This window comes from Poromitra crassiceps, assembly GCF_964638095.1.
Source record: "Poromitra crassiceps genome assembly, chromosome: 17".
NCBI lineage: Eukaryota > Metazoa > Chordata > Actinopteri > Beryciformes > Melamphaidae > Poromitra > Poromitra crassiceps.
In genome coordinates this window covers 35,844,849-35,868,912 of record NC_139635.1, presented here as the reverse complement: position 1 = coordinate 35,868,912, position 24,064 = coordinate 35,844,849, and the positions used below count along the sequence as shown (strand labels likewise).

Here is a 24,064-nt window from a genome sequence, read left to right as displayed (position 1 = left end):
TCAGCTGTCTGTGATTTCCTCTCTCACAATCACCAGCTCATATCTCTGTGGAAGGTCAAGTCATTTCTGTCAGAGCTTTTCAGTCTTCACTTATGTCAAATATGGCCTGACAGAGAAGTCTAGAAATTTGAGTCTGGAAAAGTATGGAATTTTGAAATGGAAAATGTGGAGGAACCCTGGAAACTTGTAAGGGCCGGGGTACTAGTGTCCTCTACTAGAGTGGCGTCAGCAGAGGACCAAAATGCGAGACTCATTAGCCAATGAACAGCCAGGAATGGGTCTTGCGCTACTTTTGCATACTAAGATCAAGCTGATAATGTACAATTTGATTCAAGAAAAAAAAAACTTTCAGAGTACAACACAAACTGTCGACAGTGCTGCTTAATCCAGGACATTAGCCTACTTCTTGGAACTCTTGAGAGTAAAAAAAAATGATCCATTTGAGTGAATGGAGATGTCACAACTCTTCTTACACGGCTCTGTGGGGTACAATTTAGTGTGTGTAAATGTTTATTGTGTGTAATGTGTCTAATCACATTTTATTTTTAGCTGACATGATTTTTAATTGTAGATTCCTGCAATATTGAAACATGTTTCATTTTAATACTAGTGCATGTGCTTGCAACAACTCCGCAAAGACTTGCAAAAAATGCTAATGAGGGGAAATGGAAAAGCAATATAATCGGGATTATAATTTTAGCCATAATCAGGCAGTCACATGATCAAACTGATGGACTCTGGGTTCCCAGATTGCCACATGATTGACCTCATTTAGTTCAAGCCTTCCCTTCATCCAAAGGAATAGTTTGGTGTGTGACGTAACGTTAGCCTGGTAACGTTAGCCTGCTCACCGGCCCAATCTGCCAGCTCAGATTTCATAATTGCTCTGCAGATGCAATGTGAGTTGGTCTGGTGATGCCAGGCTACTGCGACAGTTTACCTTTGGCTGCAAGTGATGCACCATGTTGGAAGAGTGACAACACACTGCAACATTGTCGCCTCTCCTGACAGAACAAAGTAAATGTACAATTTTTGTACAGTGGCAGTTTGATCAAATTGTGCCACAAAAGAAATGTCCCAGTCGATGTTCTGGTAGTCTCGCTGGCCATCTCGCTGTTTATCTCTATGGGATTTAGATTGCATAGAGATAAGCACTGTGCCTATCTCTATGGGATTTAGATTGCATAGAGATGAACGGATGGTTACGATGTAACCCAGGTTTCCTGAGGAAGACTTCTCTCCCTCATGAATTCCATTCATGATGAGATTACGTTATCCAGCGCTGCAGCGCAGCTGTTGTGGATTACCACTTTAAGACACTTAATTAGCACCACATGGGTGTGATTGTTCAGGTGTGGCTGGTTTGACTGAGGCTAAGGACTCTTAGACACACAAAAACCTTTTTCTAGTGGCAAATAAATAAGAAGTTACCCTGTTCCGGTAGTCAAACCACCTGGCCTAATGGACAAGGTGTCTGATTTTGGATCAGAAGACTGAGGCTTTGAGTCCCTTTGTTGTAAACTTTCTAGTTCAGCAATTCCAGAAGTTTCTTTTAGAGCAGCAGGCATGATAACTGTGATTGCTAGTGGTTGTAAGTTTCTAACCACATGTAATCTGTCAACATCCATTTGAACACATTTTACACGGTATCGATAAACAGATGGGAAAAGTACACTATAATACTGCAGGGCAGGATGCCACCTGTCTGCGCCACCAGGTCAGACTTCTTAAGAAGTTTTCTCAGGGCTTTTCACTCTTTCCTCTGGATGTCGCCATTCAAAACTTACTGAGGCTCGAAGGACGTCCTGATATCACCATGATGGTATAGTTCCAGGACCATGTGTTTGGTTTGACAGGGAATCAAACCCCAGTCCACAGATTGGAAGGCATGCACCTTTGTCATTAAGCCACAAGTACGGCAACCATTTTAGGGCATCCTCGTCATTCAGAGGTTTGGCTGTCATTCCTCAGTCTAAGCGTTGTCAGTTGTCATGCCTCCTAGTAAACCATGTCGAGTGTGCTCTGAAACACCTTCAGTCCTCACACGAAAACGCTGTCATTCTTCCTGCATTACTGTTTCAAACCTCACACGTCAGTCATCGCACAATACGGCGTCACTCGTCAGTCATCAGTCCTCACTCGTCAGTCATCACCCGTCAGTCATCAGTCCTCACTCGTCAGGCATCACTCCTCACTTGTCAGTCATCACTCCTCACTCGTCAGTCATCACTTATCACTCAAACTAGCTGTCAGTCATCACAACGAATGACAGCGTTTTCATGTGAGGCGTGAGGAGTGATGACTGACAGCTAGTTTGAGTGATAAGTGAGGCACGTTGCAGGAGGAATGACAACGTCTTCGTGTGAGACGTGATGACTGACGAGTGAGGACTGACGAGTGAGGACTGATGACTGACGGGTGATGACTGACGAGTGATGACTGACGAGTGAGGACTGATGACTGACGAGTGATGACTGACGAGTGAGGACTGATGACTGACGAGTGGCGCCGTATTGTGCGATGACTGACGTGTGAGGAGTGAAACAGTAATGCAGGAAGAATGACAGTGTTTTCGAGTGAGGACTGAAGGTGTTTCAGAGCACACTCAACATGGTTTACTAGAAGGCATGACAACTGACAACGCTTAGACTGAGGAACGATAGCCTATACTCTGACGGACGAGGACGCCCTAAAATGGTTGCCGTACACAAGACCATTGACACCCTGAACTGCACTATTTTCACACCCTAATCCTAATCTTAACCAATTTTTTAAAACTAATTATTAGTTAATGATTAGTTTACTAGCTACTACATTATTTGTGTACGTTATTGTAAAGTGTTACCGATGTTCTTAATCTTGCATTATGTCTCCTGTGACCATCGGTGGTCATTCATTGACAGGCCTGTTTTTAACGCTGCAGTAAAAGTTACTGTGCTACTACATTATATTCCATTCATTTTATCCAGAGTGAAGATCCTGGCCTTTTGTGCATTTCAAATGTTGTGCCAAATCTGTACTGCCTCCCTAGTGTGTGTCTGCAACCTGCTGCCTGCAAGACTTCAAGGTACACCCACTTCAAGGCCAACCCCTTCTCCCGGTAGAATTTCTTCACCTTCAAAATAAAGGTCTTGATGTTCCCCTCAGTTACCTTCTCTCTCAAAGGACCTTTGATGTGATCTGCTCACCAGCAGATGGCGCTGTCAGATCATCTGTGATCGTTCCCTCCCTCGACTCCCCATGCACAAAACATCAAAGCACACACTCCAAAATACTGGATTTAACAAATGGACTGGCTTTATTGAACGTTAAATATCCGACCCAAACAAGCACTTAAATGTAACATTGTCCTGTACCTACGAGAAGCTTGGAAACAGCCATATATAAACGCAATACTCACAAAAAGCAGTAAGCTTGATTGTAATTCTTGCATGCTTGTTACAATAAAGCGTGCTGTGCATGAGAGCATGAACACTTACATATACTTTTTTGCCCACAATGCTTTGCAGCATGACAGAAACCCTCTGTGCCTCGGGGAGTGCAGAGCACTTCAGATTCAGCATTCAACTACAAACATGCTCTCAGCCACAGCAGGCAATGCTATTTTTTCTCAGCACACTCCATATCTCTGCCTTGGTTGGGCAGCGGGGCAGGCAGCGTATGCTGAGGTTAATGTTAAGAGAGAGACAATGTAAGTAGATGAAGCTATATGTGACGACCAGGCGCTTCTCCAGTGTTACGATAGAAGTGGATTTCACTGAGTGATAAGACATTGAGGGGGACATGCACTGGAGTTCATTGAGCATTGTGTCTGATGCAGGTGTGTGAGGTTATTATGTGTGCAGGGTTCCCACAGGTTCTTGAATTTTTTTGAAAATAGACAAATAGACATGGGTCATTGAAAGTGCTTGAATTTTGTGCAAGAACAGAAATTGAAATTCCTTTGATATATATATATATATATACATAAAAAAAAAAAATATATATATATATATATATATATATATATATATATTTTACTTCACTCTATAGGCTACGTTGCACTGTCTGCATGCCTCTCCCGCCGGCCGCCGCCATCTGTGCGTCCTTGTTTCCAGTAGTGGGTAGATAGAGTAAACAACAACGGTACTCAAGTAAAAGTACAGTTACTTTATAATAATATTTACTCAAGTAGAAGTAAAAGTACTCATAAAAATACTTGAGTAAGCGTAAAAAAAGTATGTCGTAAAAAAAACTACTCTCAAGTAGTGAGTAACTTCATGAGTAACTAGATGCAATTTATTACGCTAACGTTATACGTTATACAAAAGTGATCTCTCAAATATATAGCCTAATGCAGCACTATCATCTTGTTGCATTTCCAAGATTCAAACAGGCAGAGGGAGGAAAAGAAACGATTTAATTTGTCATCGTTGACTCACCAATTTGTCTCTCTTCCAAATAATCCAGCCACGTAACTGCGTCCATTCATGAAATTACATTGCACGGGGAACATTAATGATTTGTAAAAGTGCCATTTAACAATATAGCAGAAGTATTCACACAGCATCATCACATCAACAGCGAGCGACACAGACATAGTACTAGGGGGCGGGGCTTGGGTGGTTAACATCCGTTTGTGCGGGGGGGGGGGGGGGGGGGGGGGCGCTCACATCGGACAATAGTGTTCATACATACAGCAGAGTGATGTCTGGATATCTTCAGGAGTTCACTTCCTCCCCCTGTGCTGCTACCTTGACGTGGTGGGGAGGCTTGCGTGCCTCCGTGATTCTGAAGGCTATACCGGAGGGGGTTCATACCCTCAGCAGGTTCAACCATGCCGGGCAGGTTTTAGAATAGAGGTCGGACGAAAAGCAGCACCTGGTCCTCCAGGTTGGGGGTTGGGCGTGGGGCCAACAACCCCACCCCGGAAAACACTTTCAGTTACAGAAACGACGACAAGGATACAGAAAGAGAATTCGGCACTGGGAAAGAAAAGCTCTTCAGCTCGAAGACGCATGACGTTGTGTGGTGAAAGCCAGGAGCCCTTGGAAGCCGCAGGACCGACGACCCTTCTCTCAACCAGGAAAAGAACAATGTACCAAACAGGGAAAACCTTTCAAATAGCGCAAGAGATGAAAAACTCGGGCACACATTGCGCAAACCTGTGTCAAACACCACCAGACAGGCTCTAACATGGAACCCTCAAGGGAAGAGAAACCGAGGTCGGCCTAAAAACACCTGGCGGCGAGATCTCCAGGCAGACACCAAGAAAATGGGATGCACCTGGTCGCAGATAGAAAAGAACGCCAGTGACCGAGAACTCTGGAGGTCCCTTGTCGACGGCCTATACCCTGGTAAGGGTGTCAGGCATAAGTAAGTAAGTCACTGTCTGAAAAGGGCTTCAGAAGTACAATTTATGTTACAAAGGACTCAAGTAACTGAGTAAATGTACTTGAGTACTACCCACCTCTGCTTGTTACCAGCACCACCTGCCCCCAGAAAGTGTGATGGTCAGGTGCGTGCATGAGTGATCGAAATCGAATGAGGCCGGTTAAACAGAAAGTGAAAAAGCTTCTGTAAAGCCTGCTAGTTCTGATTATAAAAATCCTCAGTGTTGTAACAGTAAATTAACGTCTGTGTCTCAAACTATGTCGTGTTGGGTCGTTGAATTTCAGGGAATTTCTGCCTGGAAAAGTGCTTGAATTTTATGTTTAAGAACGTGTGGGAACCCTGTGTGTGTGTGTGTGGGGGGGGGGGGGGGGGGGGGGGTCCTCCTTTCACAGATATTGCAGAGAGATTGAAGGTGTTCACAGGTAGAAGTTGGACCTCCTGGACAGCAGAGGGGGTGTGTTTGTTGAATTCAGAAGGCTGAACAGGAGTCCACAGCCTGGCAGATCTGAGCGAACACTTCCTCCGGCGACCTCTCAGCGTCGATCTGCAGACAGAGGCAAACCGGCTGAGATAATAACGGCAAGAGACCGAGGTCTGTCAAGACCAAAACCTCTCGTCACAAGAACAGCTTCTTCCCAACTGCCATCGGCCTCAACAACATGCCATGGCTCAAAAGCCCCCACTACTAAGGACTCGACTCTTGTGATTTTGTCTTTCTGTATTGTTTTTGTTTTCGGACTATTGATGTGACCGCTATGCTGCATACTTACACTAAGAGCAATTCCACATTATGTAATCTGATTACGTAGACTTACTGTGGCAATAAAAGTGATTCTGATTCTGACACATGCTATGAGTGTCTAACGTGCTATCTAGGCCAGCAGTCTGCAACGCAAACTCTGAAAGCTCACAAACACACACTGTCACACACCACGTCTCGTCATAGACGCTGGTTTAGCTGGCTCAGCCTGGCTGGGAGCGTGGTCAGGGTGGGGTAAAAAACACTGTTCTATCCATTCAGCAAAGTTAGAATTTAGCTGATAGCCCAGCCGAGGCAGACACGATCGGGGATTTAACCACCGCAGTAAACGCACATCTGAGCAGATGTCTTGTGTTCTGCTCTAGAACCCCCAAACCTGTAGTTTAGAGCCGCAGCACCGTCTTTTGGTGAGTCAGCCCATGAGATATATGCCATTTAACATTTTGTGGGCGTTCCCAGACATGCGGACTGTCTCTATGAGCTAATTTTGAAGTAATAGTTCACCCCAAAATAAAAAAAAAGTGCCTATCTACTCACCCCCATGGCTGTCGAACGAAGCTGCAGAGAAGTTTATAGTAAAAGAAAAGACACACTTCCAAATATTTCTTTCTCCGATCACATCTTTTCACAGCTCCAAAAAAAGTACAAAAAGTGCATTGATTTTCTCCAAACACAGCTTGTGCAGCAATCCAAGTGTTTTGTAAATCGATCTAAATGGCTCCTAAATGTTCCTCACTGACAATCATCTGGTCTGGTCTCACATGTATCTGTGAGGTCAATGTGAGAAGATGCTGTATGAGCAGTTTGGAGAAATTCAGTGGACTTTTTATGCTCTTTTTTTGGCGCTGTAAAAAAATGGTGCTGTCCACCTCAATAGTTCAGGAGAAAGCTGAAGGCTAACTTGCTGTGTGTTTGGTGATCAAGTTTCAATTGACATGGGTGGGGAGAAGAAAATGACAGAATTTTCATTTTGGGGTGAACTATTCCTTTAAAAGCGTTGATCACCCCAGTGGAGTCGAACCCCTAACTATGCTATCCTCTAGTGACTAGAGCACACATGGGCAAAATACGGCCTGCGGGCTGCATGCCCGCGATGGAATTGCAAAAAAAAATAAAAAATAAATAAATAAAATTACAGTGCACCTGAACTTAACATGCAAGATACCCGCTGAATAAGTGTCTAAATGTTCATGTCATTCTGGCCAATACTCCACTTCTGTTATAGCATTTCTGGAATATGGAATATCTTTCAATAATCTTTATAACTAAAAGGCTAAAAGTAATCTCATGTGTAAGAAATGACTGTTCTACATTGAAGTAGAAATTTAAATAATTAACTCATTGGTTTTGGATTCATTTAGCTTCAAGAGTGCATTTTGTTCGTGTGACCCTCAACACAGGCTTTGAGAATCCCGGGCCACTTACTGATACTTATGCTTAAATTAACCCACTCATATTCTGGTTTATTTCAAGAAAAACATTTTGGCGAGTGGAAATTCTAATTGGCTGGTAACTTTAAAATCTAGCAGCCATATTGGCAGGTGATCAAAAAAGTCAATTTCAAGCCCTGCATGGAGAGCAGGTGGTGACATAGGAGTGAGTGAGAAAAGGATCAAATATTGGTGGTTAAGACTGAATAATGACATCACAACTGTTAATTTAAAATGAGTTATTCCCCTAAACCTGGCTTCAAATGCCCCAAATTCTTCGCGTTGGCGCTGTTCGGCCCTCAGCAAAATCTGGTAGCGAGGACATTTTTTTGTGGCCCTCTCTATCATCAAAGTTGCCCATCCATGGGTTACGGCATGACGATATTTGTTCGGCCCCCGGCAGCAATCTGGGTATCTCATGTGGCCCCCCATGAAAAATAGTTGCCCACCCCTGGCCTAGAGTCTAGTTTACCAGAGTCCTGCATCGGGTCGCGTCCCATGCGGGTGACTTGCAAAAACAGTGGTGATATTTTGTCTTGATTTTATTTCTGGGTTCGGATCCGGGTAATGAAACAAATAACATGCATGTGCTGTATTGTGCTATATGTTTCTGTATTGTGCTCCTGTCTTTTCAAATAAAAGTTAAAAACTCATATTTTTAGTTTTGAGCCTCGCACTACTTTCAGAGAAGATGGTGCAGTTGCAAATCCTGGCGGCTAAGTGGCAGTGTCGGCTCATCTATTGGACGGCCACTCTTGTCTATTGGAGGGCCACTTCAGTCTCACTTTCAGCAAGTTCCACTTTCAGCATGCCTCTTTCAGGGCTCTCGGCCAGCAGGAGTGCTATTCACGTCCCGTGTGAAACGACGGCAGTTTGGTCAGGTTCACTACTGTATGAGATGTTTCCACTGCACATGGCTTATTTAGCTATTATGCGGTTTCGGGTGGAGTCGGGTTATGGAACTAATTGTCCATATGTGCGGGGGGCGGGGCGGGTCTTGAATAAGTAGTAATAGTAAGTAATAAGTAAGTAATTACACTTCCTGAGTAACTTGCCCAACACTGACCCCAACACAAGCTCACCCTGTGCAGGAGCTTGCTGCGTTCATAGTGAGCTGCGACTGGCTGGCTGTGGCAGCAGAAGCTTGTCTTGTCCCAGGCCCCGCCCCTTTCTCTGCAGGCCCCGCCCCTCTCTCTGCACCGCAGGCTGCACACGGTGTCTGGGGAGCACTCCAATAGCAGCACCGCACTGGGAGCCCCCATCTGACACACACACACACACACACACACACACACACACACAAACATGCATGCACGCACGCAGACGCACGCACACGCACACACACGCACGCACGCACCCACGCACGCACGCACGCACACACACACACACACACACACACACACACACACACACACACACACACACACACACAGATAAGTGAAAAGTTTGGACAGACCTGATTGAATGCACTGTTTCTCATTATCTAAATAATTATCTTTTGATCTAAATGCTTATGATTAAATGCTCGAAATGTGTTTCTTAGACAAATAAATAGTGAATTTTAAAAAATTATATTTTAAAAAAATTATGTCATTGTTAATAAACAGTTAATAAACAGGCCTTAGGCCTGCTATGTCATGTTTATGACAGGTTATGTTGTCTTGGTTCATGTCAAGTTGTCATAACGAAGACATCTCAAAACAATGTCAACGTTGCATTAACAATAACACAATTTACCGAATGACAATGACAACAGTCATAAACAATCATAAAGCCTCATTCATGTTTATGACAGGTGTCATGTCAGTCTCATGCACACCTCTTCCAATAAAGTGTTACCACTTCCTCCCAAGTGTTGTTTTGGATACACAGCTCCTAGTTTGTCTGTCTGTCTGTCTGTCTGTCTGTCTGTCTGTCTGTCTGTCTGTCTGTTTGTTTGTTTGTTTGTTGTGTTCTGACCTTGGCCTGTCTGTTTGTTTGTTTGTTGTGTTCTGACCTTGGCTTGTCTGTTTGTTTGTTTGTTGTGTTCTGACCTTGGCCTGTCTGTCTGTTTGTTTGTTGTGTTCTGACCTTGGCTTGTCTGTTTGTTTGTTGTTGTGTTCTGACCTTGGCCTGTCTGTCTGTTTGTTGTGTTCTGACCTTGGCCTGTCTGTTTGTTTGTTTGTTGTGTTCTGACCTTGGCTTGTCTGTTTGTTTGTTTGTTGTGTTCTGACCTTGGCCTGTCTGTTTGTTTGTTTGTTTGTTTGTTGTGTTCTGACCTTGGCCTGTCTGTTTGTTTGTTTGTTGTGTTCTGACCTTGGCCTGTCTGTTTGTTTGTTTGTTTGTTGTGTTCTGACCTTGGCTTGTCTGTTTGTTTGTTTGTTGTGTTCTGACCTTGGCCTGTTTGTTTGTTTGTTGTGTTCTGACCTTGGCCTGTCTGTTTGTTTGTTGTTGTGTTCTGACCTTGGCCTGTCTGTCTGTTTGTTGTGTTCTGACCTTGGCCTGTCTGTTTGTTTGTGTGTTGTGTTCTGACCTTGGCCTGTCTGTCTGTTTGTTTGTTGTGTTCTGACCTTGGCCTGTCTGTCTGTTTGTTTGTTTGTTGTGTTCTGACCTTGGCTTGTCTGTTTGTTTGTTTGTTGTGTTCTGACCTTGGCCTGTTTGTTTGTTTGTTGTGTTCTGACCTTGGCCTGTCTGTTTGTTTGTTGTTGTGTTCTGACCTTGGCCTGTCTGTTTGTTTGTTGTGTTCTGACCTTGGCCTGTCTGTTTGTTTGTTGTGTTCTGACCTTGGCCTGTCTGTTTGTTTGTTGTGTTCTGACCTTGGCCTGTCTGTTTGTTTGTTGTGTTCTGACCTTGGCTTGTCTGTTTGTTTGTGTGTTGTGTTCTGACCTTGGCTTGTCTGTTTGTTTGTTTGTTGTGTTCTGACCTTGGCTTGTCTGTTTGTTTGTTGTTGTGTTCTGACCTTGGCCTGTCTGTTTGTTTGTTGTGTTCTGACCTTGGCCTGTCTGTTTGTTTGTTGTGTTCTGACCTTGGCCTGTCTGTTTGTTTGTTGTGTTCTGACCTTGGCCTGTCTGTTTGTTTGTTGTGTTCTGACCTTGGCCTGTCTGTCTGTTTGTTGTGTTCTGACCTTGGCCTGTCTGTCTGTTTGTTGTGTTCTGACCTTGGCCTGTCTGTTTGTTTGTTTGTTGTGTTCTGACCTTGGCCTGTCTGTTTGTTTGTTGTGTTCTGACCTTGGCCTGTCTGTTTGTTGTGTTCTGACCTTGGCCTGTCTGTTTGTTTGTTGTGTTCTGACCTTGGCCTGTCTGTTTGTTTGTTGTGTTCTGACCTTGGCCTGTCTGTTTGTTTGTTGTGTTCTGACCTTGGCCTGTCTGTCTGTCTGTCTGTTTGTTGTGTTCTGACCTTGGCCTGTCTGTCTGTTTGTTGTGTTCTGACCTTGGCCTGTCTGTTTGTTTGTTTGTTGTGTTCTGACCTTGGCCTGTCTGTTTGTTTGTGTGTTGTGTTCTGACCTTGGCCTGTCTGTCTGTTTGTTGTGTTCTGACCTTGGCTTGTCTGTTTGTTTGTGTGTTGTGTTCTGACCTTGGCCTGTCTGTCTGTTTGTTGTGTTCTGACCTTGGCCTGTCTGTTTGTTTGTGTGTTGTGTTCTGACCTTGGCCTGTCTGTCTGTTTGTTTGTTGTGTTCTGACCTTGGCCTGTCTGTTTGTTTGTTGTGTTCTGACCTTGGCTTGTCTGTTTGTTTGTTGTTGTGTTCTGACCTTGGCCTGTCTGTTTGTTTGTTTGCTGTGTTCTGACCTTGGCCTGTCTGTTTGTTTGTTGTGTTCTGACCTTGGCCTGTCTGTCTGTTTGTTGTGTTCTGACCTTGGCCTGTCTGTTTGTTTGTTGTGTTCTGACCTTGGCCTGTCTGTTTCTTTGTTTGTTTGTTGTGTTCTGACCTTGGCCTGTCTGTTTGTTTGTTGTGTTCTGACCTTGGCCTGTCTGTTTGTTGTGTTCTGACCTTGGCCTGTCTGTTTGTTTGTTGTTGTGTTCTGACCTTGGCCTGTCTGTTTGTTTGTTTGTTTGTTGTTGTGTTCTGACCTTGGCCTGTCTGTCTGTTTGTTTGTTTGTTTGTTGTGTTCTGACATTGGCCTGTCTGTTTGTTTGTCTTGCTTGTTGTGTTCTGACCTTGGCCTGTCTGTCTGTTTGTTTGTTGTTGTGTTCTGACCTTGGCCTGTCTGTTTGTTTGTTGTTGTGTTCTGACCTTGGCCTGTCTGTTTGTTTGTTGTTGTGTTCTGACCTTGGCCTGTCTGTTTGTTTGTTGTTGTGTTCTGACCTTGGCCTGTCTGTCTGTTTGTTTGTTGTTGTGTTCTGACCTTGTTCAAACAAATTGGCATAAGCCAACAGCGAGCACACTCACCGGTGTTTCTAAAGTTTCGGTGCACGGCACAGGAGAATACTTGGTAGGAGAAGGAGAGCCAGCACACAAAAATGTCCTTTCGTCAGGTTTATTCCAGCTTTTCACCAGGTACAACACACGGACGTTTCAGCCTAACGGCCTTCTTCAGCGTGTCGAACCTGTGTTCTGACCTTGGCCTGTCTGTTTGTTTGTTGTTGTGTTCTGACCTTGGCCTGTCTGTCTGTCTGTTTGTTTGTTGTGTTCTGACCTTGGCCTGTCTGTTTGTTTGTTTGTTGTTGTGTTCTGACCTTGGCCTGTCTGTTTGTTTGTTGTTGTGTTCTGACCTTGGCCTGTCTGTTTGTTTGTTTGTTGTTGTGTTCTGACCTTGGCCTGTCTGTCTGTCTGTTTGTTGTTGTGTTCTGACCTTGGCCTGTCTGTCTGTCTGTTTGTTGTGTTCTGACCTTGGCCTCGTACTCCTCAGCCTGTCTCAGCTCTCTGGGGAAGCTGCTGATCACCATTCCTTTCCCCAGCCGTGCCGCCGCTGCCACCGCCTCGCACAGCAGCTCCAGCAGGGTGTCCTGGGGGATCACACACACACACACACACATGCACGCACGCACACACACACACACACATACACACACACACACACACACACGCACACGCACACACACATGCAGGCACGCACACACACGCATGCACACACACATACACACACACAACACAAGCATGTTTTACCATAAGCCCCAATGAATGCTACACCTCCGAATCCACCTAGATTCATATTTACAACATATACATATGTGCTTTACAAAAGTCCAGAGCTTATTGCCTAAATCCATACAAATACACACAGTACATCCATGTACAGTAGAGGCTAGGCAGTGTTATTTATGTATTTGTATGTAGGGCAAGATCACCAGTTCAAATCCCAAAGCAGACTATTATGAGGGGGGGGGGGGGGTGTGGAAAGTGAATAAGTATGTTTCTCACTGTGACCCTCCCTATGGCCGCAGGCTGGTTAACTCTTTCAGTCCAGGTATGATGGGATAAGTAACCACACATAATGTGTGGAGGACTGTGGGAAAGGAGCGTGTACATGGGCAGGATTGGGGAGGTATAGGGTGTACTCAGGCCTTTCCCTCATAGTCCCCTCGCCATTTCAAAACCCCAACCCCAACTAAGTGGCTACCAGTGCCTAAACCCAACCCCCTCCCCCCCGTGCATCACCCCAATCAGGTGCGTCCATGTGCGTCTCATACTGACGTCAACATCTGACGCACGAGGTGCATGAGAAAAAAAGCGGTATTTGATGCCGACGGAGTGAAGTAACCGGTTGCCAGTTCTAACTAGCCTGCATCTTTCATCTGTGGTGCATCCAGCAGAGTGTGGTCTCTGTGGAAACGCCGGCTCCCACGCTGAGGCTGTCAGTGAGCACAGGCTGGTTGCCTTGACTTCTTTTGTGGTGGTGAAGTCGTTTGAGTGCAGGAATATAGTCAGAGAATGTGTTCTCGCATTGAGACGTAGGATGTAAGATGTAAGACTTGCCAACGCGTAACCCAAACTGTGTAATGTCAACTTGAAAAGCGAACTGTGTGCGTGTGCGCGACACGATTTGCAAACCTGTCTCTGATGTATTTTGTTTTTAAAATCTCTTTTGCGAAGAATGAATGTCTTTCATATTATGAGCTATGATCAATATTTCCTTTTGTGAAGCATTGAAAACGTCTGCAATCCATTTCGTCAGACCACACATCAGACCACAACATGTTAATATAAGGAATATGAACAGATTTTTGTGATATTGAGTGTGTTCTTCGACATCTAAACTTGCATAATATGAAAAGAGTGAAACACTTTTTTTTAAACAAACTTATATCTTGATTTTTGTGCTTTCACGGTTGCCTATTTCTTACTCGTTTCTTTCACCAGACCGCGTCACATTTGTCAAAAACACACCGTGGTTTTGACAGTATAAACTTTACCTCAAATGATGTACCTGTAATAGTAGCTGGGCGGGTGCAGTCAGTGCAGGTTAATTTTGGCAGGTTAACAAGGGGGGTGTATTTTGGTCATTTTGCTAACTGCATACACTATTATATACCCCAGGATACCATGTCTGTCCTGCTCTCTCTCCTCCTCCCTTTCCCTGCTCTCTCCTTCCCCCTTTCTCCCCCTCTGTCTCTCTCTCTCTCTCTCTCTCTCTCTCTCTCGCTAACATAAGATTGTTCAACCATATTATTATTATTGACCTCATTGTCATGATTGTGTTCAGCTAGATTTAGCTAGACATATTCTCCGTGAAGCCCTCTGAGACATGCTTGTGAATTAGGGCTATACAAATAAACTTGACTCGACTTGATTTGACTTGACTACAGTGTTCAAGACACGGCTGATCTGCTAATCCTATATTCAAACACCTGGAGGGCAGCAACAACCACATCAGGCTCTACTTGTTTGCAGTGTGGGTTGAGGTGATGATGATGATGATGATGATGATGATGGTGAATGGGCATCTATCTGGGGAACCAGCTCTTCCTACGGTTGTGTGCTCTCGTCCTTCTTGCATGTTCTGTATTCAGATGGCATACAGGCCACTTCATTTCACCTCTGTCCTCAGTTGACCTCAAACAGGTCTCCGGCGCTCCTCCCACACAGGCAGAACACTCCGTGTGATAATGAGAGTGTTTAGAGAGGCGGGGCTAGCGAGGAGCAGCAGAGTGTGTCTGACATGAGGGGGAATCATTATGAGGTGACACGGTAGCCGAGATGTTTGCTGCGCAACGTGACGATGTTCCGCTGAGGCAACCGTCAACTGAATGAAGAAGTGGTCTGACTGACAAGTGTACAGCCAGGGGGTGATTTGCCGTGGAGCAGTTCCAAGTCACAATCGCCCACTCTCGTCCAAACAGCCTGCTCGTAACTATGGCAAGCCGTTTAAATTGAATAGCTAGACTGGATATGTATTGGAGATACCCACAATTCAATTGTCAAAAGTAACATTTTAGATATCCGCGTCATTCTTCCTAGGACAAATGGCATCACTTCTGCCATTCATGTGTACTACTTACTAATGTAATACCCATGCAGTGTCTCGAGTGTAAATGTTGCGTTGTGACCGGTGGAGGCTAATTCGGCCATTAATCTGCACAGCCATCGCACATTCGACCAGTAATCGGCCCTAATTACCCAATTAAAACATGTGGCTCCGTTAGGGGTGCTCTTTACACTTCCTGAAAGATTGAGCGCGATCACACGTAAAGTGGCATAGCTGTGGCCGAACACAATTTCTGCTCGCTCACATTATAGGCTGGGCTTTCTCATTACAGATATCTACAAATTCAGTTGCAGCTATCTGCAATTTTCAGTTTCAGATATTATGTACAATTTAATTCTGACTAGTCATAATTACTATATCTACATTGTCATTTTATAGTAGTTTTATGGCACGTACTCTCGTTGTTCTCTCTTGACTAGATCCTTGCTCGTGTTGCATTAACATTTCATGTGTACCTCGCTTCGGATAATAGCGTCTGCAAATGGCAAATTGTTGGCTGTGTTCACCTGACCAGCATGAGAACAGACACACTGTCAAGTTTGCTGACGACTGAATGTTTCCTAAACTAAATATGTGTGTATTGATTGCAGGTGTAAACCCCTCTCCCTCAGTGCACTAGATACAGGTCGTTCTGAGTGAGGACGCCCACAATACATCACTTCTGTTTAGGGGCAGTGGGGGAAAACGGCAGAAAGGAGGTGTCGTGATAGTCAAGTGGTTTCCCCCACGCTGACCCCCCCCCCCTCGTGCTTTAACGTGGTGACGAGGCTTTAACGGTGATGAGACATCGCCTGAATGTATTATGCAGTGTAGATGCTGTCATCAATTAAGTGCCTAAGGACTGTGAATAACAACAGATAGACGTTTAATTGCAACACTGAAATGCCGTGCAAAAAGAACAGCCTAAACCTAATAATAAAAGTCAACTTCTCCTCACTATAGATACATAAAACAAGGTATTATCTCCTTGTGAATGTCTTCCCTGATGGGCGCCGTGTTGTTCAGGTGTGTTTGGAGCACAGCGGTGCAGTCGGCCGTAACGACTCGACCTTGCCAGCGGCAACATTCGCTCCTTATTGAGTATTCATGGGCGATTTCACAACCCTGTCTGAGACCTTGAGCGGCCAATGATGCGTCAAATGATGTGCAACACCCACGTGAAAACAAGCAATCCATGACTTTTGCTGTTGGAGATGTTGGAATAACACGCATCAAATAGGCTATTAATGAGACATGCTCATTGCTCCTATAGACTCTGACTTGAGATGAGCAGATCTTCTACTCCGCTAAACTGTGATAGTCTTTCCAGCTCGGCCTCGCGCATGATGAGCGCACTGAGATCGCATCATTACAGATCTGCCGCCGCCAGCGAGCAGAGGTGGTGAAAGTACACACCGAAGTTACTTCCTCGTTTGCCATGATGCTGGTCGACAGCTGGTCTTCCTGGGGTCCAATACAATAATATACTGTATATTAGGGAGTGAATATTTTTGGATATCGATATATCGGCCGATATTCTTATATTATCTATACACATTATATTACACTTTTTTTTGCAATGATCCCTCAAATATCAAACACTTGACAAAGATATGACTTGACATGACTTGAGATATGTTGACAGGATATTTTACAGCGTATCAATAAACGTTATTGTCCAAAATGACATCAATGCAATGAAACAGTCAACTTCACTGGGAATTTAATAATGACAAATAACTAGAAATACAAAAACACAAATAGAACAAATGTGAAATATAAATGAATAATATAACTTGAGTTAAGAAAAAACTCAAGTGCTGCTGCTATATATCGGTTATCGGCCAATATCGGCCGATAATATCGGTGGACCGATATATCGGTCAGGCTCTTCTAACACAATAGACATTTCAATAGAATACACTAAAAGCATATATTACACAAGATAAAATACACAAATATAATATACTAAAAAACAAGTATCACAAAAAACATGCATCAGATAAGAGACAGCGAAGATGAAAACAAGAATGTGTATTAAAAGGTGGGGAGAAGTGGGAGCATATGTCCTCTCTAGAATAGCGGGGCTCCCATGCTGCCCATTTCACGCTGCTGTTTGACAAAGATCTCAAAGTACTGATAGATGATGGTGACAGTCACCAGGATACCGGTGCCAGAGCCAATGGCTCCTAGGAAGTCAGCCATGACCGACAGACCACCGATACAGAGTCCGCCGAAGGCAGCAGCAGTCGGGATGTACCTGTTAAGTTCATGGATCATTGAGGTCTCTCTGTATCCCCTCATCACCATCTGCTGCTCCTTCAGCTGTTTCACCACATCTTTAGCAGAAGCGCCGGAGAATTCAACCCAGGTCTTCGAGAAAAAGGCACAGGATCCCAGCATGAACATCAGGTAGATTGTGGCATGAACTGGGTCGTCTAGGACAGACCCAAATGACTCGGGAGGAGAGAGGTAGTGACAGAGTCCACCCACAGGGTGGGCACGGGCTGGACCGCCAGACGTTGCATCAGACCAGGTCCCAAGCAGGTTGACCAAGAAATTGCCATGGAAGCGTGTGGAGAGCATCTGGGAGATAACGTACAAGTTGGAGACCAGGGCAGACTGCAGGATGATGGGTATGTTGGAGGTGTAGAAGAGCTTGATGGGGTAGGTGTTGTATTGACCACGGTAGTGAGCTGACTTGATAGGCAGATCCACCCTGAAGCCCTGAAAGTATATGACGACAGCAAAGACGAATACTGTGGCGATGAGATTCCAGAGGTTGGGCAGGTTCTGTCTGTAGAAGGCCTCTCTCAGCGCACGCACTTTGTCTGTCCGTGAGGCCAGCAGGTGGAAAAGAGCTATGATTGCTCCCTCAAACTCAATTCCTCTGCCAGTGTTAACAGTGGTGGGGCTAAAGGCCTTCCATACTATGGTCTCACAGATGTTGGTAGCGATGAACAGGGAGATTGCAGAGCCAAGACCATAGCCTTTTTGGAGCAACTCATCCAGCAACAGCACAATCAGCCCAGCAACAAACAGCTGAATGATGATGAGCAGACAGATCCCAACACCCATCTCTGAGGGGTCTCCATACATGCCAGTCATTACATATACGATGGCCTGGCCAATGGTGATGATCATACCAAATAATTTCTGAGCTCCATTAAAGAGGGCTCTGTGCGTGGGGGTGTCTGCGACTTCAATGATCTTCGCTCCAGCAAGCAGCTGCATTATGAGGCCTGAGGTGACAATGGGGGAGATGCCCAGCTCCATCAGAGTACCTCTGTTAGACGCCAGGATGGCTCTCATCCAATAGAATGGATCTGCAGAATCTGAGGACATGATGCCAAAGAGGGGCATCTGGCAGCACACCAGGAAGATGAAGAGAGTGATGGCTGTCCATAGCACTTTCTCTCTGAACTGGATCTTTCTTTCAGGTTTCTGGATCTCAGGTAATACTGCACAGAATGGCTTTATCACTTCCAAGAATTTGATGCCCATGATGTCCCGTGTCAACCTGTGTGCTGCGTTAGTGGAAGGATCAGTCAGACTGGAGCAGCTCAATGGGCAGGAAGGTCTACTTATAACACAGATTTATGACATCACTGATGATGTCACAATGTCTATCAATGTCATCAGTGATGTCATAAATCAGTGATGATGTCATCAGTGATGATGTCATCAGTGATGATGTCACTTGAGGTGATGTCACATCAGTGATGACAGTGATGGTAAAAGTATCAAGCTAGCTTTCACAACCTCTGAAAGACTAATATAATTAAGTAATATTGGCCGCGATAATTATTTTCTCAAAATCATGCAGGGCCAAAACAAACTGAGCGGGCCCCAAATTGGTCAGCCATGCTGTAATGTACTCATTCATACTCATAACCCCCCACTAAAAACATGCAGAAGATCGTCATCCGACCAGTGACGACAACATCCGAAGTTGGTCCCTGGGCGCTGGAAAGAAAAAGCGACCACTGCTCCTGGCCTGCCCCCCCGGAGGAAAGGACAAGCCAGGATGGGTCAAATGCAGAGGACAAATTTCACCGGCCTGCATGAGTGTTTGTGGCCGCATGCATGTGTTGGTGTGTGACTGTGACAATAAAAGACGGGCTTGTCCGTCACTAACTGTGTGTTCCTAATCCTGTCCATCCTCGTCACTCCCAACGAAAATCTGAGCATCTTCAACTCTGCCACCTCCAGCTCCGCCTCCTGTCTTTTCGTCAGTGCCACTGCCTCCAAACCATACAACATAGCTGCTCTCACTACGTACCGTCTTGTAAACAAACCTTCCCTTTCACTCTTGCCTGCACTTCTGTCGCAAATCACCCCTGACACTTCTCCACCCACTCCACCCTGCCTGCACTTCTGTCGCAAATCACTCCTGACACTCTCCTCCACCCACTCCACCCTGCCTGCACCTCTGTCGCAAATCACTCCTTGACACTCTCCTCCACCCACTCAACCCTGCCTGTACTCTCTTCTTCTCCCCTTACATTGGACATTGCATCCTCACCATTCCGCTGACCTTCTCATTCAGGCACATGTATTCCGTCTTGCTCCTATTGACCTTCATTCCTCTTCTCTCCAGTGCGTGCGTACCTCCACCTCTCCAGGCTCTCCTCAACCTGCTCCCTACTCTCACTACAGATCACAATGTCATCCGCGAAACATCATAGTCCCCTTCCCCAACATGTCCATTGAAGTCGGCTCTGGTCTCCTCCTTGGGTACACTCTCCACCACTTCATCCAACTCACTCCAAAATTCTTCTTTCTCTTCAATCTCACACCCAACCTGCAGGGCATATGCGCTAATAACATTCATCATCACACCTTCAATTTTCAGCTTCATATCATAACTATGTCTGACACCATCTTCACCTCCAACACACTCTTGAGATATTGTCCTTCAGGATTACCCCTGCCTGCCCCATGTCTCCTCCCATGTATGTGAGTATGTATATTACCTGTAAATCAATACACTGCAATCACGTTTATGTCTTGAAATACAACTGATGGGAAATCCTAAATGCTGTCTCTGTTTCCCAACGGAGACTTCTGTTTTTCTGCATATATGCTTAGTTAAAATGGCCAAGAAAGTTAGGAATGTGCCTGTCTGTGTGTACTGGATGATAAGAGTGACTTTACTTGATTCAGAGAAGATAAGAAAAACGTATCTCTCAAAGTCTCCAAAATGTCAAGCTTTGAGGAACTAAGAAGAAACAGCCTAGTTTGCAACCACCATATTTTTCAGTTGATCTTATTGGTTTTGAAAAGGTCTCATGAGCTCAAATGTTGCAGAAATTGGAGCAGCGCATGTCATGAATATGCGATGACCTACTCCTCAAAGTATCACTTATCCTTGAGCATTTCTTTATAGAATGTGTATGATATACTGTAGTCTCCAGCGAAAAATTATGAATGTCTCTCTGCAAATCAACACACTACAATATTTTTTTATCTTGAAATAAAACTCAGACTACATACACGAATAATGATGAACTGCAAATGTCTCCTCTCTTGTACGCACAGAGAGTCTTTTTAAATGTCTTCACTCCTCCGCTTGACATAAGCTTGGCAGCAGACGGATGGATGGATGTCAGCATGGGAGTTGAACCGCCGTCAGGCTGCATCCTGTCTAAAAGTCACGGTCAACTCGTCTCGCTTTGAAAACTGACAAGCGCTCTCACAGCCGAGGAGGACGCTGCTACACGTTTCACTGCTGCTACACGTTTCACTGCTGCTACACGTTTCACTGCTGCTACACGTTTCACTGCTGCTACACGTTTCACTGAAGCCAGTGAGCAGTTTGAGACGTGAGGACGCGGCTACACGTTTCACTGAAGCCAGTGAGCAGTTTGAGACGTGAGGACGCGGCTACACGTTTCACTGAAGCCAGTGAGCAGTTTAGTTTGAGACGTGAGGACGCGGCTACACGTTTCACTGAAGCCAGTGAGCAGTTTAGTTTGAGACGTGAGGACGCGGCTACACGTTTCACTGAAGCCAGTGAGCAGTTTGAGACGTGAGGACGCGGCTACACGTTTCACTGAAGCCAGTGAGCAGTTTAGTTTGAGACGTGAGGACGCGGCTACACGTTTCACTGAAGCCAGTGAGCAGTTTAGTTTGAGACGTGAGGACGCGGCTACACGTTTCACTGAAGCCAGTGAGCAGTTTAGTTTGAGACGTGAGGACGCGGCTACACGTTTCACTGAAGCCAGTGAGCAGTTTAGTTTGAGACGTGAGGACGCGGCTACACGTTTCACTGAAGCCAGTGAGCAGTTTAGTTTGAGACGTGAGGACGCTGCTACACGTTTCACTGAAGCCAGTGAGCAGTTTAGTTTGAGACGTGAGGACGCGGCTACACGTTTCACTGAAGCCAGTGAGCAGTTTAGTTTGAGACGTGAGGACGCGGCTACACGTTTCACTGAAGCCAGTGAGCAGTTTAGTTTGAGACGTGAGGACGCGGCTACACGTTTCACTGAAGCCAGTGAGCAGTTTAGTTTGAGACGTGAGGACGCTGCTACACGTTTCACTGAAGCCAGTGAGCAGTTTGAGACGTGAGTGCTTTTATATGAGGGAGTTTCTCACGAAAGGGGGAAATTAAAGGGAGAACACGAAAAACAATACTGATTTATTTTGCACATGATCTCACACATATCCAAAAACTGTAAACAGTTTTGCAGGCATTCATTCAGGTTTGACAGTTCTTCCATGATTGGAATTTGGAAACCCTCATTAGTGCTTTGCTTGCACCTGTGTTTATTCTGCCTTTTACGACACAAAATGGCCCCCGTGTGAAGGGTCTATTGAGGGTTGATTTGAGTTAAGTTGTGGACCAGTGATGTCATTCATGCACAATGACATCACAGGTTTTGTTTGCTCTTTGAGAGGATGGAAGATATAAAGTTCATCCTACATGTGACAGTGGAAAGGTTGAGCCTACAGTGAGCTGTGTTTCTACAAGCACAGCAGTGAACAAAGTGAACGCTTGGTGGGTTCGACGCAAGACTCAGCCTTCATTCTTCATTCTGAGTCTCGACGTAGCGCCCCGATATGGCGTTGCAGGCTCTGCTAAAAATGTTGCTGCATCTTCATACACACAAGGTTGTCCGTCGCTACGGCCAATTGATGTTCCTAAATATTGCGTATACCGTAGTTTCCAATAATGAACCGTGAAGGCAGAGCCTGTATTTTCTGTGCTTATGTGTGTGTAATTCTGGGTTTCCACCCGTAGACACAGCAGAGACGGCGCTGTTTCCCCGCTGGGAAGCGGAAGAACAACGGCCATTCCTAACCTTCCTTAGAAAAGAGAATTGGAAACTACGCAATATTTAGGAACACCAGTTGGCCGTAGCGACGGAAAACAACGCTGTGTGTGAGGCAAGTACTGTTTTATCGTTTTATACTCAGTCCAACATGGTCGCTGGCTCCCCTCCAAGCAAGCGACTTCCCCTCCCTCCGAACAGGTGCCCCGAACGACCAGAGGATGCACCACTTCAGCGACCAGGATATTGCATGTTTTGGTGTGGGGTTCCTATATGAAGGAAACCCCCAGGGGGCACGGGGAGAACATGCAAACTCCACACAGAAAGGCCCTTTTGACGACCCCACCCGGGCGGTGGGCACTCGGGGACACGCGGACGGGCACGACACTCCTTCAGCGCTCACAGCGTCCCAGGTGGGAATCGAACCCAGGACCTTCTAGCTGTGAGGCGGCAGCGCTTACCACTGCGCCACCGTGCAACCCCAGTTTAGTTTAGTTCTACTTTAAGCAAGGTGTTAAACCTCCAATATTCTCATCATTAATATGACATTAGTGTTATATTAATGTGCGTGAAGGTATGAATATGAAGCAGGGCGTTGGTGAAAGAGAACATGACAGGGAGCACACATCCATTTTGTCAGGTGGAGTGAACTGAAACACTGCCTGCCACCTTCAATTCCCCCTCAGCTTCGTCGTGCGTCCGTGCAGTCAAATCAATATTTCCGATTCATCCCAGTAAACGATCGTGCGCCACCACGACACGCGCACAAATCCACGCACACAACCTCCTGTGTGTACTACAGACACACACCCAACCACCTATTTGAACACACATGCACACGCACACGCAGGCACATAAAAGCCTTTGAACATGCGAGGCAGCGTTTGTGTGAGTGATAGGTGTTTTGATGTGAAATGTCACATGTGGAATGGAATGACGTTGAGATGAATCATCACCAGTGGAAAACGTGTTGCTAGTTATGACCTCTGTCTGCAGCTGTAACGTGGAGATAGGACACGGGAGGACGGGAGGAGGGATACCAAATGTCCACAGCTCAAGATGAATGCAACAAATCTCACCTATCACTGGCCATGTTTACACACACATGTGAAATGTGATTATAATGTGATTACGGCAATAATGCGCGAAAGTCAAGACATGAAAACAAACACGACACACTGATTGTTTTAATGGGATTATGCCTTTAGTCGAAGTACGCGTAATAATATCTGGCATTCTTTCCAGCCTTGCTTTGTGACACATGCATGGGGTTCACCTGATCTTGTGGTGTCAAAATGTATTTTGTTTAATTTTCTTTGAAGATGTGCTCGGTCCTGTAGAATTGGTGCAGAAACAATGGGGCTTATGGGAAAAGTAGTCTTAATGTGGAGAAACACTACAACTAACAATACCAAAGTGACAAATTTCACCGGCCACGGTCGCTAAGTGTTTAAAAAAAAAACACTGGTGTGAGATAGAGGAGACCAATCATCTCCACCATAATTATACCAAGCAGTGTTCATTTCACAGTGATATATAGATTTTTTAAATAAAACGGCTCTCTCAAATCAAGCAATCTCATTAGTTCAAAGCCGTGGTATATTTAGCGTATACCACAGCTAGAGCCGCATCCCCGACACACTCCGCCTCTGAGATATGGATGTATTAAAAGATAAAAATGGTAGATAGCTAGCCTCGCAAACAGAGTGACTCTAGTAGCTAGTGTTGACTGTCGTCGCCTGCTAGTGATGTCATCATCAGTATACGACAGCTAGCTAACGGCAATAACAACATTCGCTAGCTACCGAAATGGAAACATTTAAGGTTAACTTTCGAGAGGAGGAA

At 45.2% G+C, this 24,064-nt stretch overlaps 1 protein-coding gene and 1 pseudogene across 2 annotated transcripts in view; both read right to left on the bottom strand.

The window, feature by feature from the left end:
• Window positions 1-5,370: 5,370 nt before the first annotated feature.
• ak5 (adenylate kinase 5) overlaps window positions 5,371-24,064 on the bottom strand; it is a 117,209-nt gene continuing 98,515 nt past the window's right edge. Inside the window, exons 12-14 of the mRNA XM_083653765.1 lie at window positions 12,370-12,486; window positions 8,646-8,825; window positions 5,371-5,917 (exon numbers count right to left, since the gene is read on the bottom strand). Of these exons, the coding sequence (XP_083509891.1) occupies window positions 5,843-5,917; window positions 8,646-8,825; window positions 12,370-12,486 (372 nt within the window). The 3' untranslated portion in view covers window positions 5,371-5,842. The remainder of the gene's footprint in view (window positions 5,918-8,645; window positions 8,826-12,369; window positions 12,487-24,064) is intronic.
• On the bottom strand, window positions 17,019-18,473 carry LOC310792068 (protein transport protein Sec61 subunit alpha pseudogene; annotated as a pseudogene). Its single transcript has one exon. The product of its transcript is annotated as a protein transport protein Sec61 subunit alpha pseudogene (transcript).